We start from the raw sequence: 14582 nt of genomic DNA on the forward strand, positions 1-14582 counted from the left end.
GGGGGAGATGGGAAGGGATGGGAAGGGGAAACAAAGGAGGAGGCTACAATGCTTGATAAGAAATGTACTCATTACCTTGCCCATGTAATTGTAACCCTTCTGTATGACATTTTCACAATTAAAAAAAAAAGAGTTTATGAAGCCAGGAATGGTGGTGCATATCTGTGACGCTAACGACTTGCAAGAATCATGGTTTGAAACCCTATCTGAAAAATAGCAAACTCGAGAAAGGGCTGAGGATATGGCTCAAGACGTAGAGGGTCTGCCTAGCAAGCCTGAGGCCTGAGTTCAAACCCCAGTACCATTAAAAGAAAACAATGTATGTAGTTAGGCACTGATGTATGTCTAGGGAGGCAGAGGCAGGTGACTGAACACAAAGCCATCCCAGGAAAAAACCAGCAAGATTCGATCTCAAAAATAAAAGAGTTGTAGGAATGGCTCAAGTGGCAGAGTACTTGCCTAGCAAGTGTAAAGCCCTAAGCTCTTTCCCAAGTAGCACAAAAATTGTTTATGTAAAGTTTTTAATCTTCAAAAAATGATAATTGGTTGTGTTTGGGCACTCATTTCTTTCTTTCTGTTGGTCATGCGGCTTGAACTCCAGGCCTGGGCACTGTCCCTGAGCTCTTCAGCTCAAGGCAAGCACCCTACCACTTGAGCCACAGCGCCATTTCCGATTCTTTGGTGGTTAACTGGAGGTAAGAGTCTTGTGGACTTTCCTGCCAGGGCTGGCTTTGAACCGTGATCCTCAGATCTCAGCCTCCTGAGTAGCTAGATTGACAGGTGTGAGCCACTGGCACCCAGCTAGGCATTTATTTCTTTATGGCTGTTTCTAGTTTAATGTGTCATCAGATGATGTAGTTAAGGCAACATCTGCTTTGTAGGAATTTAGGAATATCTTGATGGCCTTTTATGATTTATTACATGTTTTGAAAAAGGCATATCTTACAGAAACAAAGATCAACATATATTTATTTGTTACATAGTGAGATCCTTGATTTTCTTATATTTTGTTGACATCAGTCTCAAAAACAGGTATGCCATGTGTTCATAGCAAACTATCCCTGTATTTCCTGACAATTTTAACTTTATGACTTTTGATGCAATGTTATTTTGTATATAAATGATAATTTTGTACTGTACTTTTGTTGGCATGACTGAATTCAGGGCCTCACACTTAAACCATTTAAGCTACCGTCTCAGACATTTTTGCTTTACTTATTTTACAAGTAGGGTCTCACATTGGTGCCTACCCCGACCCTCACCATGGTTTTCCTATTTATGTTTTCTGCATAGCTGTCAGGCTACAAACTATGGTTGCCAACTTTTTGTTGGTTGAGATGGGGGTCTTGCAAACATTTCTGTCCTAAAATTCAATAGTTCTGATCTCTTCCTCTGGAGCAGCGAGGATTACAGGCAGGAGCCATCATATTCAGCCTTTAACTGCACTCTTTTGCAAAATGAAATTACTCTCTTGGACCTGTGCCCCATGATAAATGCAAAGCGTTCTGCTTGAATTCTCCATGCTCTGCTGTAGTAACAACCCGAAGACTACCTTTTACTTTGGCATAACTAGCTCCTATCACATCCCTAGACATACAGATGCTGATTAAATATTGGTGAAATGCAAAGACCCAACAAACTAGGAGGCATAGTAAAGTCTTAAGAGTTCAGGTCTCAAAGAGGACACAGATGCCAGCTCCTTCCATTTCCCTCAAATGACATCTTTTTGTTTTGTTTTGTTTTTGGTTGTGGGGCTTGAACTCTGGGCCTAGGCACTGTCCCTGAGCAATTCGGCTCAAGGCGAGCACTCTACCACAGCACCACTTCCAGTTTTCTGATGATTAATTGGAGATAAGAGTCTCATGGACTTTTCTGCCTAGGCTGGCTTTGACGGTGAGCCTCAGATCTCAGCCTCCCGAGTAGCTAGGATTACCAGCACCTGGCTAACTAACATCCTTTTGATGGGACATTATTGGCCCTCTTACCAGACCCAAATGGTGAAGAAGAAATCCAGGATGCTAGCCTGCACTAGAAGGCAAGTACAATGCCAAACTCCTCATTTCAACCTTTCGACGTCCGTCGGACAGTTATGCCGTGGCTAGGTTCTGAGGACCGTGGTGGAGGTGCGTGTGCTCGGGTCTGAGCTCTGAGACCCCATCACAGAGGATGCAGCGAGGCAATGGGAGGGCCCACTGTGGCCAGGAGGGTGTGTATTAAAACACGCCACGTGCTCAGGAGAGAAAGGACAGCAGGCCAGGGGAGGAGACCTGTAAGCATTTTGTAGAGGGCGGTACAGTCCCCGGCCACAGCAATAATGGCTTTGGGAGAGTTTTAAGGCATCCAGACCAGACACGACAGAGGGGACGGAAGACAAGTGGGCCACGCTGCCCTCTGGGCCCCGTGCGGCTCCTCAGAGCTCAGCAGCCTGAGCGCCTCATGTGCACAAGACAAGGAATAGCGGGCTGAGGACAGGAAATGCAAATGAGTAAGTAGCAACAAAGAGTGTCCAAAAACAGGAAAGATTCTTTTTATAAATGATAAAGAGAAGAAGAAAACACATCCTTATTTATCAAAATGCAGATCAGGGTAGGGCATTAGGCCGGCAGGAGAGGGCATGCAAAACAACACAAGAGTTAAGTTTTACACTTTTCGATCCTATTAGAGTCACAGGGATCAAAATATCAACCCAACAAATGGCCCTGAGAATTCCCACAGATGGGTCCCCTGAAGAGTTAGAAGACCCTGTGGGGCTCTGGGGGATGCCTGTGGGCTGGTCCCAGGGGCTGGCGGCTGTCCCCACGAAAGGTAGGAAATCAAACGGAGCCTGGGATATCTTTGCAGAAGCTCTAGTGTGTCCCCTCACAGGGGTCGCGTGCTATGTGCCAGGCTTACTGCAAGCTCTTTGCATGTCTCTAACCTCCTCCCATCACGTGAGGTAGGTGCTGCCACCAACCCCACTACAACGAAGAGAAAACAGAGGCCAGAGCGTAAGCAGCGGGTCCGAGTCACATGGGAGATATTTGGACCCAGCTGCTTTCTTTGTACTTCTGTTATTTTTGAAAATGATTCTCTTTAAGTATTGTACAAAGGAGTTGCCCTTTCACATAGCAGATTATGAATATATCTTGATCAGTGGCACCCCTTTAACATTCTCACCCAGCCCTGCCCTCCCAATTCTTAATTTTGTAGGATACACAATGGATTCCTATCTGCATTTCCCCCATCTTCTCCTCTTCATTCCCCTTTTCCCCTAGACCTCACTCCACCCCTTCTGAGTACTGGGTTCCTGGTGATTTATTTAGCTGGACTTTAATTTTGGCTTTCTAAGGTATTGTTACTATTTAAGATCTCCTTTGAATCTACTGTATTTCAGTTAATACATTTGTATGCATTTGTATACCACCCAACATATCTACTTATGAGTCTGGGAGCTACATCTACTTCCACATACAAGGGAAAATACATACCCTTTGTCACTCTGGGCCTGTCATATTGCACTTAACTCTAGGTTCCTTTCTCCTGATAGGAAAGACAGAACCAAATTCTATGCTGTTCCTTAGGGAAGGCAAAAACTAATTTAAGTTAACAAAGCCTGACAGGAAAAATAGGGCCTCTGTATGAAATTATTGATGATTAAAGTTAGGATAAAGTAAATGTAAGGTACATAAGATTGATTGTCCCAACAGGAAGTACATTATAGAACTGTATTTTTTTCAAAAAGAATGAGACTATGAATTCTTAGACTGAAGGCGGAGAGGGCTGGAAGTGAATGACGGGCATATGGATGTGTCACTGAGGGAAGGCAGGCTTGTTCTGAGCTCCTCTCTCTCCTTTCAGGCATGAGGTCGCAGGTTTCCATGCTTATTTTCATGGGAACATCACGTTCATGTCTACTCAAGGCTGGCCAAGCGCTAAGAAGCGGGGTCCTCCACATGTGGTCCAGCCCTCAGCTGCCCTTCTAATCCCTCGCCAGCCTCGTGGCGTGGGCAGCGGCTCTGTTTGAGGACTGCAGGGGCAGACCTGGTGGGTTGCAGCAGCCGGTGCAGGGGTAGCAGTGGAGCCACATCTTGTAAGGAAGGGCCTCCGGCTCTCCCCCTGCCTGCCTCTCGGCTCCGTCCTAGGGAAGCTAGTAGCTAGAGCCGGGGTCCTAACAGCCCCGGGATGGGGACGCCGCCTGCCTCGGCCCGGCTTCCTGTCCCTGGGATGCACGCCTGCAGCTCCTCCAGGAGTAGTTTCATCCCAACTCCTACCGGTCTGACAGCCTCAGGGGGATGAAGACCCTCACGCGGTACCTGCGCTGGGGAGGAGGCCTGGGGGCGTCGGGATGCTAAGAGCCAGGAAACAGAACGATCGGTGGCCATGGACCAGGCCAGACGCGGTCAGCCAGTGGAGCCAGTCAAATGCAGTGACGGGGGCGGAGCCGGCTGGGGGCGGAGCCAGGCACATGGGAGGAGCCGGCCTCAGGGGAGGAGCCTGCCTGGGGGGGGGAGCCGGCCCAGGGGCGGAGCCTGCCTGGGGGCGGAGCCGGCGGGGGGGGAGAAGCCGGCCCGAGGGGCGGAGCCGGCCCGAGGGGCGGAGCCAATCCCCGCAGACACACAGCCTCACTCACCTACGCAGTTATCGCACAGGCTGCAGTGGGAGGCGCGAGGGGGCCGGAAAATCTTGCAGGTGAAACAGTACTTAAGTTTCACAGTCTGGCCGTTGATGATGACTTCTTTGGTTCTGGGGGGCGGGCGGTACCCCCCGGAACTGGTGCCATTTGCAATGTCTGTAGAGGAAAAGGAGAAACAGTGCTTCAGCCCCCAGACCCTCCTGGTGGACACAAATCCCCCTGGAGTGGGCCCACCTAGCTGGGGGGGGGGCATACCTGACGCGCATGCGTGCAGGGCACCAAGGGCAGGCTGTTAGTGCATACCTGGAGCACCAATGTGATTTGTTCCATGCTCATAGGAGCCCACGTGATCAACACTGGCCAATGGCCTTTGAGCTCATATGCTCTGCCCACCCCTGGCCCCACCCAGTAGGGAATCTGAGGGACCCCGCCCACTCCCTCCAGGGGAGGGGGTGCAGACAATTCCCCACCCCCCCAGGCCACTTGGACAGCCCAGGGTGCAGAAGACCACCCCTCTGATTTTGTCTTCACTGCCCACCAAACTTGTACTATGTCAATCTCTGAAGGTCTGTTACAAAAGCTAGCCTTTGCCCCAATTAGCACAGGGCCATGCTGAATTCTCCTTCTTGGACGGTGTGCTCCAAATCCAGCCCAGCTGACTCTCCACATTCGTTCCTCAAAAATACCAGTGTGGGGAGGCGCACAAAGGCCCAAAGCCTATGTGCCTCTGATCATGGAAAATAATATTTATTGACATGAACTCCAGAAAGTGGAAAAAAAACCAAAAATCTAGTGTATAGGAGATGGGAATATACATTGAAAATAATTTGTAAAAATAAAAAACTTAAATTTATATTCAAATACATCATTTCCACATTTTGTTCATCTGACCAGAATCTTTGATTATATTTTTGAGCCAATTCTAAAAATGTAGAAAAAATTACAAATACATCTGTCTCCAAGTTCCATCTTGTCTCTGGGTTTGGTTCTGCTTGCCCATCTCACATTAGAATCACCCCCTAACCCATGGGGTCCCAACCGGTGGTCTCAGTATTCTGTAGAGCAAAGAGCCCTTAATCTGTAGGAAGATGAAGCTTCCAGTTTTATTCTCACATCAACACCTTACCCCAGACCCCAAGACGTGACTAAAAAATTCTCTTGGAGAAGATCATCAAGAGGGCCTTGGCTGAGTCCTTCAGTCCTTCTGTACTAAGGAAGAAACAAAGTGATGGGGTGGCCTTGGCTTCGCTGAGCATCTTTGTGAAAAGAATGGGCTTGGAATAAGGTCCTTGATGATGAGAGCAGATCGCTATGGGTGCTCCTGAGGCTCAAAATAAAACCTTGCTGTTTCAGTAGCTTTGTGTCAGTTGTGAAATTGATCATACTTATTTAGCTCTTGCAAATATGAACTGAAAAACTAGAAATCAGATACAGGCTTAAAAGGCTATTACCAACCCAATCAGAGGTTGGTGTCAATTTAGTCAGAAAAATTTTGAAGCTAAAACTAAAAGTCAAATATTTTAAAATGAAGCAATGTCAACCTTTTCAGCACTAGAACTACCTAAAAAGTCTAGCTCTGAGTAGTGATAATTTGACAATATGAAAGTGATAATTTGACAATATGAAAGTTTGTGAGCATTTTCTTATGACAGATAGACTATTGATCTGGGGGCTCCAAAGTACATTTTCTGAAAGTATAAACCTTTGATACAAAGTGAACTAAGAACTAGTATTTGACAGACCCAGTGAAGGGAAGCTTAAGAATGTAGCCAAAACCCTGAATGCTCTGACTAGATATTTGAAGGACTCAAGAAGGAAATGGAAGGCTGGGTGCTGGTGGCTCACATCTGCAGTCCTAGCTACTAAGGAGGCTGATATCTGAGCATTATGGTTTGAAGCCAGCCTGGGCAGGAAAGCCCGTGAGGCTCTTATCTCCAATCTATCAGCGAAAAGCAAGCAGCACAGGTGGGGTCCATGTGGTAAAGTGTGCAAAAGCCAAGTGAGAGTACGAGGCCCCGAGTTCAAGCCCCAGTTAGACAGAAAAAAAGAACGAAAATGAAAAAAGAGAAAGAAACGGAAGGACTGGAAGATCTGGACTCAGGGGCTCAGAGATGCCATCAAGTGATGGAAAGAACAGAATTCAAACAAATGAACAAACCAGCCAGCCATATTTATGCAGGGCTGCGGTGCAGCAAGGTTGGAACCTGGGGGTCTAAGAGGGCTCCGGCTGCTGGGGGACCCTCTCCTTCTGGATTGGATATATTCTCTACACAGCCTTCATAGTAAGCCTTCTAGGTGAAGTGTGACCAAGATCCTTAGGTCTCACCAAGGCCCCCCAAGTTCTGGGCATAGCCTCCCACAGGGCCTCTGTCCCTAAGAAGGCGGTCACCAGGAGCTTCTTGGAGTGGTCATCCTGTTCCCCACACAGGTACTGTCCCCACCTTAGGGCTCTCTGTGCTGCGGGTTCCTCTTCTGCCTTCTAGGGAGAATGAACCCACTGGTAAGGCCCAGTACAAAGTATTCATCACGAGAACAGCGGCAGGCAGAGCTGCTTGCTCCTTCCCTTGGATACTCATGGGATTTAATGCATCTATTTATCAGTCAGTCGAGCTGTGCTGCGCTCGCAGCCCTGGCCACCAGGGCTTTAAGTACCATCCTGAGGACAAAGGCTTTTCTTCAGTGTTCACTGGTCTCTCGTCTTTCTCTCACTTGTGGAGATCACAGGTACAACGCACTAAACTTGGTGTTCTGCTCAAGTCCTCAATTACTCTGGCTTGGGTTTTTTGGGGGCGGGGGTGTTACTTGTGTTTTTGTATTTGGCAGCATTCAACTGAGTCTCTACTTCGTAGGGCTGTTTTATGAGGTTTAAATGCAGCTAGCGACAAAGAATAGCAAAGTCTATAATAGCTAATGGTTCAAGAACACTACAGTTTTTCGGGTTCTTTTTTGAAAAATCTCAAACAGTTTCTCCAAGTTCATATGAGTCAGTATTTCTCAAGGGCATTTTTTAAAAAAGCATTCTGAAAGGCAACTTAAAAGCTTAAAAGAAGTGGTCTTTACATGCATAAACTCTCCCCTAAATTGCTGGCACAGAGGTAGAAATAATACCAGCCCTGCATCAATAGTAGCCTGCTCATCAGACCTGCAGACAAAGAGTTAGGGAACCAGGGGACATGAAGAACAGGTTGCCCAGTGTGTGAGCTCTGGAATGAGACCTGCCACTGACAGAAGTCCTGGGCTAGACAGAGCCTTGTGTAGTTGTTTGGTACTGAAGGTCTGCCTTTCCAGTGCTAGCTCTGAAAGTTAAAGCCTCTTTTCCTCCTGATTTAGATCATGATGGACCCAACGTATCTCCTGAGTTATTTCTACCCCAAGTTGTTATAAATACATGTGTAATTGCACTATATTTCTCTAAAATGCAAATGTAATAAAAATACAACTTTTTTTTAGGGGGGGGGACAGCACTGGGCTTTGAACTCTGGGCCTTATAATGTGGTAGATAGGTCCTCTACCACTTGAGCCACACACCCAGCCCTTTTTGCTTTAGTTATTTTTCTAAAATAAGGTCGAGTGTTTGTGCTCAGCCTGCCTGGGTCATGATATTCTTATTTCCATTTCCTGCACAGCTAGTAGAACTTTTGTCAGCAATGACCAAGAACCACAATCCTCCCAATCTCTATCTCCTGAATAGTAGCTAGGATTGAAGGCATGAGTCACCATGCTTGGCAAAATCTTGCTTCTTCACAGATGCAGATTCTGATGTTTTCCTTAGCCAAAGAATTTGGAAGAACGACATTCCCCTGTGCATTTAAGTTTCACAGACCATTAAGCAGCTGACAGAGCATCTGCCAGGGTGCTAAGAATGTCTGCTAACAGGAGTTTAGTCAGAATGAAGGTAAAGTGCAGGGCCAGCGTGAAACCATGCATCTGTCTTCCTGACTATTGCAGTGGTTGGAGAACAGCTACTGGCTGTCCCCAACACGCAGCCAGTGGATAGAACAAGAAATATTCACTAGGTGCCGTGGCCTGGCTAGCAGTATTCTGTTCACTGGTGAGCAGGGCAAGTCACTTGTGGCTTACTCTCTGGGGTGGGGGTGGGGGGCAGGTAAAGCAGAGAAAGAGTGTTTGGTAATTCACGTGCGCATACACACACACACACACACACACACACACACACACACACACACACACGAGTTCTATTTGGAAGTAGATGATCAGAGTCACTTTGCGCTGCTGCTGTCAACAAGGGTAACTTTGCTTCCAGGTAAACCTCCATAAAATGTAAACAATAAAGTAAGGTGGGCACCAGTGGCTCATGCCTGAAATCCTAGCTAGTCTGGAGGCTGAGATCTGAGGACCCTGGTTCAAAGCCAGCTCTGACCAGACGCTGTTCCACGCACTGGGGTTCAGCCATCTTGGAGGGGGAAGCGGCTGCATGAGGGCCTGGGGGCTGAGCAAAGCACGCTCCCTTCCCCTGGCCTCCGTGCAGCATCTTTCTGTAAGAAACTTCATTGCACGGGAATGACTGGGAATGACTTTCTGTCAGCTACCAAAATCCAATTCAGATCTGGAACCATGAGAAACCAAGGGGTGATGGAAAGAGCAGTTTTCCTGGGAGGAAGGACAGAATTATATTGCCTGTTTTGTGTGCCACTGAGCAGCTGCACTTCACTGGGTGACAGAATCTGTTCCTAGGAGAGGGGAGAAAGGGTCTTGTTCAGGGTGTAGGAGTCCGTATGGGCCTTTCCTTGAACAGGACCAAACCTTTTCTCTTTTTTTCTTTTCTTTTTCAGGCCTGAGGCTGGGACTGAAACTCTGTACCTGCTGCCAGCTGAGCCACGCATCCAACCCCAGGACCCAGCTTTGGCTTCCCTGACGTTGGCATCGTGCTAACTCTTCATGCCTGTGGCTAAATTTGAAGAACACTGTGTAGCTTGCTTATGTTCTCTGTCACAATTTAGTAGAGTCCTCACAGAAGTTCATGGTTCAAGGTTAGAGTGCCGCTATTGGAGTTGCTAGGGATGGTTTTGCCGTGGGAGCTCGTGGCCAGTCCTACTGGGAGCATGTTTCCAGGGGCTTGTGGGATCCTGAGCATCCTGGCTCTCCGTGTCCCCACCCACCATGTCAGCAGCTTGCTCAGACACATGCTCCCCAGTATCTCTGTCCAGGGCCTGAACCACAGGCCACCTCTTCTTGAGTAGAAACATTCAGAACTGTGAGCCCAATTAAATCTTTTCTCTTCTATAAGGTAATTTACCTCGGGTAAATTATAGTGATGGAAAGCTGACCCATACATTCTCTGCAAACCCATTTCTTTCATTTTTGACGTATTCTCACAGACATTAATTGTTAAAGACACGAGTAAGTAAGCAAGCACGTAAATGTTTGTTTAAACTAAATCCAGTATCCCCCTGGATCGATGATCTCAATTGACCACGTCTTTACTTACAGTGATGAGTGTTACTTTGGAGCATTTCTCTAACAAAGGCAGCCTGGACAAGCTCAGCAACAGATTTCACCCCAGATCCACACTTACTGTCAGGACCTACAAGTACCTTCAAGGGCCAAAGCCTCTGAGTTTTCAAATGCAAATCAGGCAAAAATGAGTTTCATCTAAACTAGATTACAAAATTGATTTTGTCTTTGTATTGGTGCTCATGGTTTAACAAAAGATTATATAATTGTTGTGAAATTACAATGTAAGGGCTGACAGATTTAAGATACATTATTTATTGGCAAGCTCCTGGAGTCAAGAGAAGTAGAATCTAGATTTTTAATACACACAAATCCCATTCACTTAACTGTATTATTTTCAGAGCCTTGCAGATGGCCAACCGCTAAATATTATTGGAAAAGGGAGAAAAATTGGGTGTCCATTTATAGGGATTATTCTGTAGTGGGCAGTAATTCCTGCACAAGTATATGTAATACAAAAGACAACACCTCTGAATGGCCTATCCTTTTAACTCCAGCCCCATAGATACGCTGATACCTCTGGAGGTTCTATTTTCCCTCCTGTCTAAGAAAGAGACTTGCTCAGGTCCCAAGCTTGGTTGGCACAGAGCGTAAAGTAGAACCGACGTTTTTATGCTTTTGCCCCAACCCAGGTCCTACACTGGACCACCAGATGTCAGTTGTGATCACCAGGCAAGCCAGGGCTTAATTGAAAATTATGATGTTGCTGATGACAAGGATTATGATGGTGATGATGATGACAGTGACATGATGATGTTGATCTGGTCCATGAGGGAAGAGTTTCTCAATGCTTTGGTCAATGAAGAAATTATCTGAGAAATTCTTCAGGTTTCCAGCCGCAGTTCACCTGGGTAAGGCGCTGACGTGAGGAGCAAGGCACGACGGGCCTCCCCTTGCTGGGAAGGGCCTGGGGTTGGTCCACGTGCTAACCATTCCACCTGACAGGGCAGCCTGGGGAGCCGCGTACAGGATGACTGCGGTCAGCCAACCACAGCACCACGTCGCTTCCATCCGGATTCAAAACAAATCCCAGAACTGCAACCTGTCTACTCACCACAGCCGACCACCTAGACTAAACTAGTTTGGCTTTAGAGATGCTTGGATGCTTGTTTTCAATGCAGTGGGTGATGGGGTAAGGGGGCTCCTGCGTGCTCCTTCTCTCAAGGCCTGGACACCCGCAACCTCTGGCTGGGTCTCTATGTCCTCCTTAGTGCTCAATCCCAGACAGAGACAACTGGCCATCCCCTGCTTGCTGGCTTAGAGATGCCACCCTATCATTTCTATCAAGAGAAAGAAACGCCCATTCTTGTTCTGAATAAGCACACGTTTAAGTGGAGCTGCGCAGGCTGGAAAGACCGTTGCTGTGGGTTCTGCTAATCAGCCCCTTCCCAGACATTCTGTTCTGGGGTGGGAGATTAAAAAAAACAAACCACAGTGCACTGCAGGAGCCGGTCACATTTGGGGGTCCCATGGTCACAGATCTGCCCCAGCTTCTTCTCTGATGAGGGGCCTGGGATGAGGCTCCTCTCTTCTCAGGAAGTGTCCCAGGGGCCGGCACACCATGGGATAGGAAGGACATCTGCTGGGCTTATAACCGGTGCTTCTCCCACCCAAGGCCCTTCCTCCTCCTTCTGTCTTGATCACCTCAGTGTTCTGGGGTCCCAGTCCACAGCTGGTCCCTAGGAGACCGTCTGTGGATTTGTGGGAGCCTCCATCCTTACAGCTGAGGGGCCCCAGCATCCAACCGTCCTGACTTCTTCCCTCTTTCTGCCTGGATGGCCTCTGCCAGGAGATGCTGAGCTCCTGGGGACGTCTAGGTTCTTTGCCCTGCTCTGGCCAGCGCAGAGCAGTGGGAGGTGGAAAGGGGTAAAGGGAGAGGAGATAGGGGTGCTTGTCCAGAGCTTTTCCACTGTACTTGGTGCCAATCTTGGTCCTGGGAACAGCAAACAAAGGGCAGAGTTTCTCTGCCCAGCTATGCAGTCAACATAGGGTTGACCCCCGCCAAATCACCCCGGAGTCTGCATTGACGAGTTGGCCACTTCTCAGTGTCCATGTCTGATGGGCTCTGACTGAACAGTTCAGACACCCTCGTTCAGCTTCTCATTCCTTACGCTCTAGCGGGTTTGTGATGGGACACAGCAGGCGCTTATTGTCTGCGCACCAGCTTCTGTTAGCTCCTTGCTCTATTCCATTTCATCATGTTAACATGGCTGTGCCTCACAGTACTTCTGAGAGTCAGGCAGGCATTGGAGCTCATCATCTAAGAAGCCTCAGAGGGAAGCCAGGATTCACCAAGACCCGGCAATAGTGGGTTGGCTTTATAGATGAATGGTTATCTCCGAGGCTATGTGATGAGTTTCTTTCTTTCTGACTACATGTTCTCCAGAGATATTGGAATATCCAAGACATACAAAAGGAAAGAATTAGAACATCAATTTCCAATCCAACCAGACAGAGATCTTCTGGTATTTCCTTCTTGTCATTTTTCTAGGCTTCAGTATATAGTAAGCTTGAATGTCCATATAATTTTGTATTTTGCATATGTTGGGTGAAAGCATACAATATAATTTGATGACATTGACACACTGTAGGCTTCTTAGTGGTAGTCGTGGCACAGTTCCTCCTTGGAAATGGGAGTACTGTTTCAATTTCCTTTCCTATATAATATCTTCCATCATTTTGTCATTTTGGTTCCTCATATTCATTTCCGAAACTTGTTTTTCAGGAAAGAGTGCTCCTAATTCTCCTTCTACAAATTCCAGGTAGTCAAGAGCTTTTCTTAGCTCATGACTGATGGCTCAAGCCTATAACCCTAGCTATTCAGCAGTCTGAGATCTGAGGATCACAGTTTGAAGCCAGCCCAGGCAGAAAAACCGGAGACTCTTATTTCCAATTAACCACTAAAAAGCTGGAAGTGGAGTTGTGGCTCAAGTGGTAGCATACTAGCCTCGAGTGAAAAAGTCAAGTGAGAGTGCAGACCCCTCCTGAGTTCAAGCTCTAGTTACCAGTGCCCCCCCCCCCTCCCCCCCCCTCTCCCTCCCCCCCCCCCCCCCCCCCCCCCCCCCCCCGTGCCTCCCCCGCCCCCCAGCCTAGAGCATTTCTCTCATATTCTTTACTGGGCAAAAATATTTACAACCAATGTTCATGATGCCCAGGTATTTGAAATGGGGAGAAACAGAGCAGGGGAATCAAGGATTTGGACATGGCTTTTACTGACAACTGAGGAAATATGCCTTCTTCCAAGAAGGTGGCAGGGCTCAGCTCTCCCGGCAGCTGGGGCAGTTCCTTCTTGGGCAGGCTCTTTCCTCCCAGACAGGCACAGAACAGCTGCTGACGCAATCTGAAGACAGCAGCCCGTCAAAACCACAGAGACGTAAGGCTGTGGACTGAGGTTTTCGGTGTACTTACTTAAGTGCAAAGCCGTCTTGGGGGAGAGAGTGTGAGGGAGAAGCTAAGCAACTTGGCTGGTTCTTGGTACACCTGCTCCAGATGAATGCTAGGCAGCCAGGGGCCGGGCTGAAGCTTCCTTGTCACAGAGAGCTTGTGTTGCTCTGATGCTGGAGCGTGTCCTGTGAGTCATCTCTACAGTCACCATCAGCTTTTCTAGCCATGATTGCCAAAATGTGCAAATAGTCATTAAAATATTGATGGAAGAAAACCAACAGCCATTTATCACCAGGAAGAGCGGTCCTTAGCTGCTTTGATCTCAGGAGGGTGTCGCAGGATGCTCACACAAGCCCTGTCATCGCGCTGTGGGTGTTTGAGCTGTAATGGCTCTACCGGATGATTAGACTCAGAGGGGCTCACTGCCATTTGTATTGGAGAGGTGGAGAGAAATCCAGTCCCCAGAGAGTGAACAGCTGGGCCTGCAGGCCATGCTTCCAGATGGTCTCTGTGATCTCGGGCTCATCCCTTCCCCTGTGGTTGGCCAGGACAGAAACGGAGCCTGGGGAAGGAAACAGGTGCCTGCACTCCACGCTGCTTGAACTTTGCTGTATGCCATTATCCCGAGTTCACCTGGTGAGTTTTGCAAAAATCAGTCCCATTTTGTGTGTGTGTGTGTGTGTGTGTGTGTGTGTGTGTGTGTCTTCGTAATGAGTCCCTGCCACCAGCCTGTGTGTTGTCAAGCAGAAAAATGGAATCATACAGGGGCTGAGATGAGGACCTTGAGCAAAAGAAATAAAACCCAAACCACAGTTCTGAGTTGTTGTTTTTTGTTTATTGCTGTGGCTGAATCCAATCTCTCTTTATTGATGGGCCACTGCCTTTCTCATAGTAGAAAATCCTCTGCCCCACAAACGTGGATTCTATTTCTGCACCACAGTTATTAGTTTTATTTTTCCTTAGACTTGGGAATGGCTGGATGTCAGCCCTCTTGATTGGCTGCTTTTGTCACTAAATGGCCCGTCGGTGGCCTCTCTGGGTGATAAATGGCTCCTCCACAGTTTCCCTCTGGAAATGCAGACTAGCTGAGGTGAGAAACAAAGCACAAATG

The 14582-nt window shown here is 47.7% G+C and overlaps 1 protein-coding gene across 1 annotated transcript in view; it reads right to left on the bottom strand.

The window, feature by feature from the left end:
* Positions 1-14582, bottom strand: part of Zdhhc14 (zinc finger, DHHC-type containing 14) — a gene marked incomplete at its 3' end in the record, with an annotated part of 186229 nt that overhangs the window by 33496 nt on the left and 138151 nt on the right. The window contains exon 3 of the mRNA XM_013026925.1: positions 4610-4768. Within this exon, the coding sequence (XP_012882379.1) occupies positions 4610-4768 (159 nt within the window). The remainder of the gene's footprint in view (positions 1-4609; positions 4769-14582) is intronic.

The sequence above is a fragment of the Dipodomys ordii genome, unplaced genomic scaffold, assembly GCF_000151885.1.
Source record: "Dipodomys ordii isolate 6190 unplaced genomic scaffold, Dord_2.0 Scaffold98, whole genome shotgun sequence".
NCBI classification, from domain to species: domain Eukaryota; kingdom Metazoa; phylum Chordata; class Mammalia; order Rodentia; family Heteromyidae; genus Dipodomys; species Dipodomys ordii.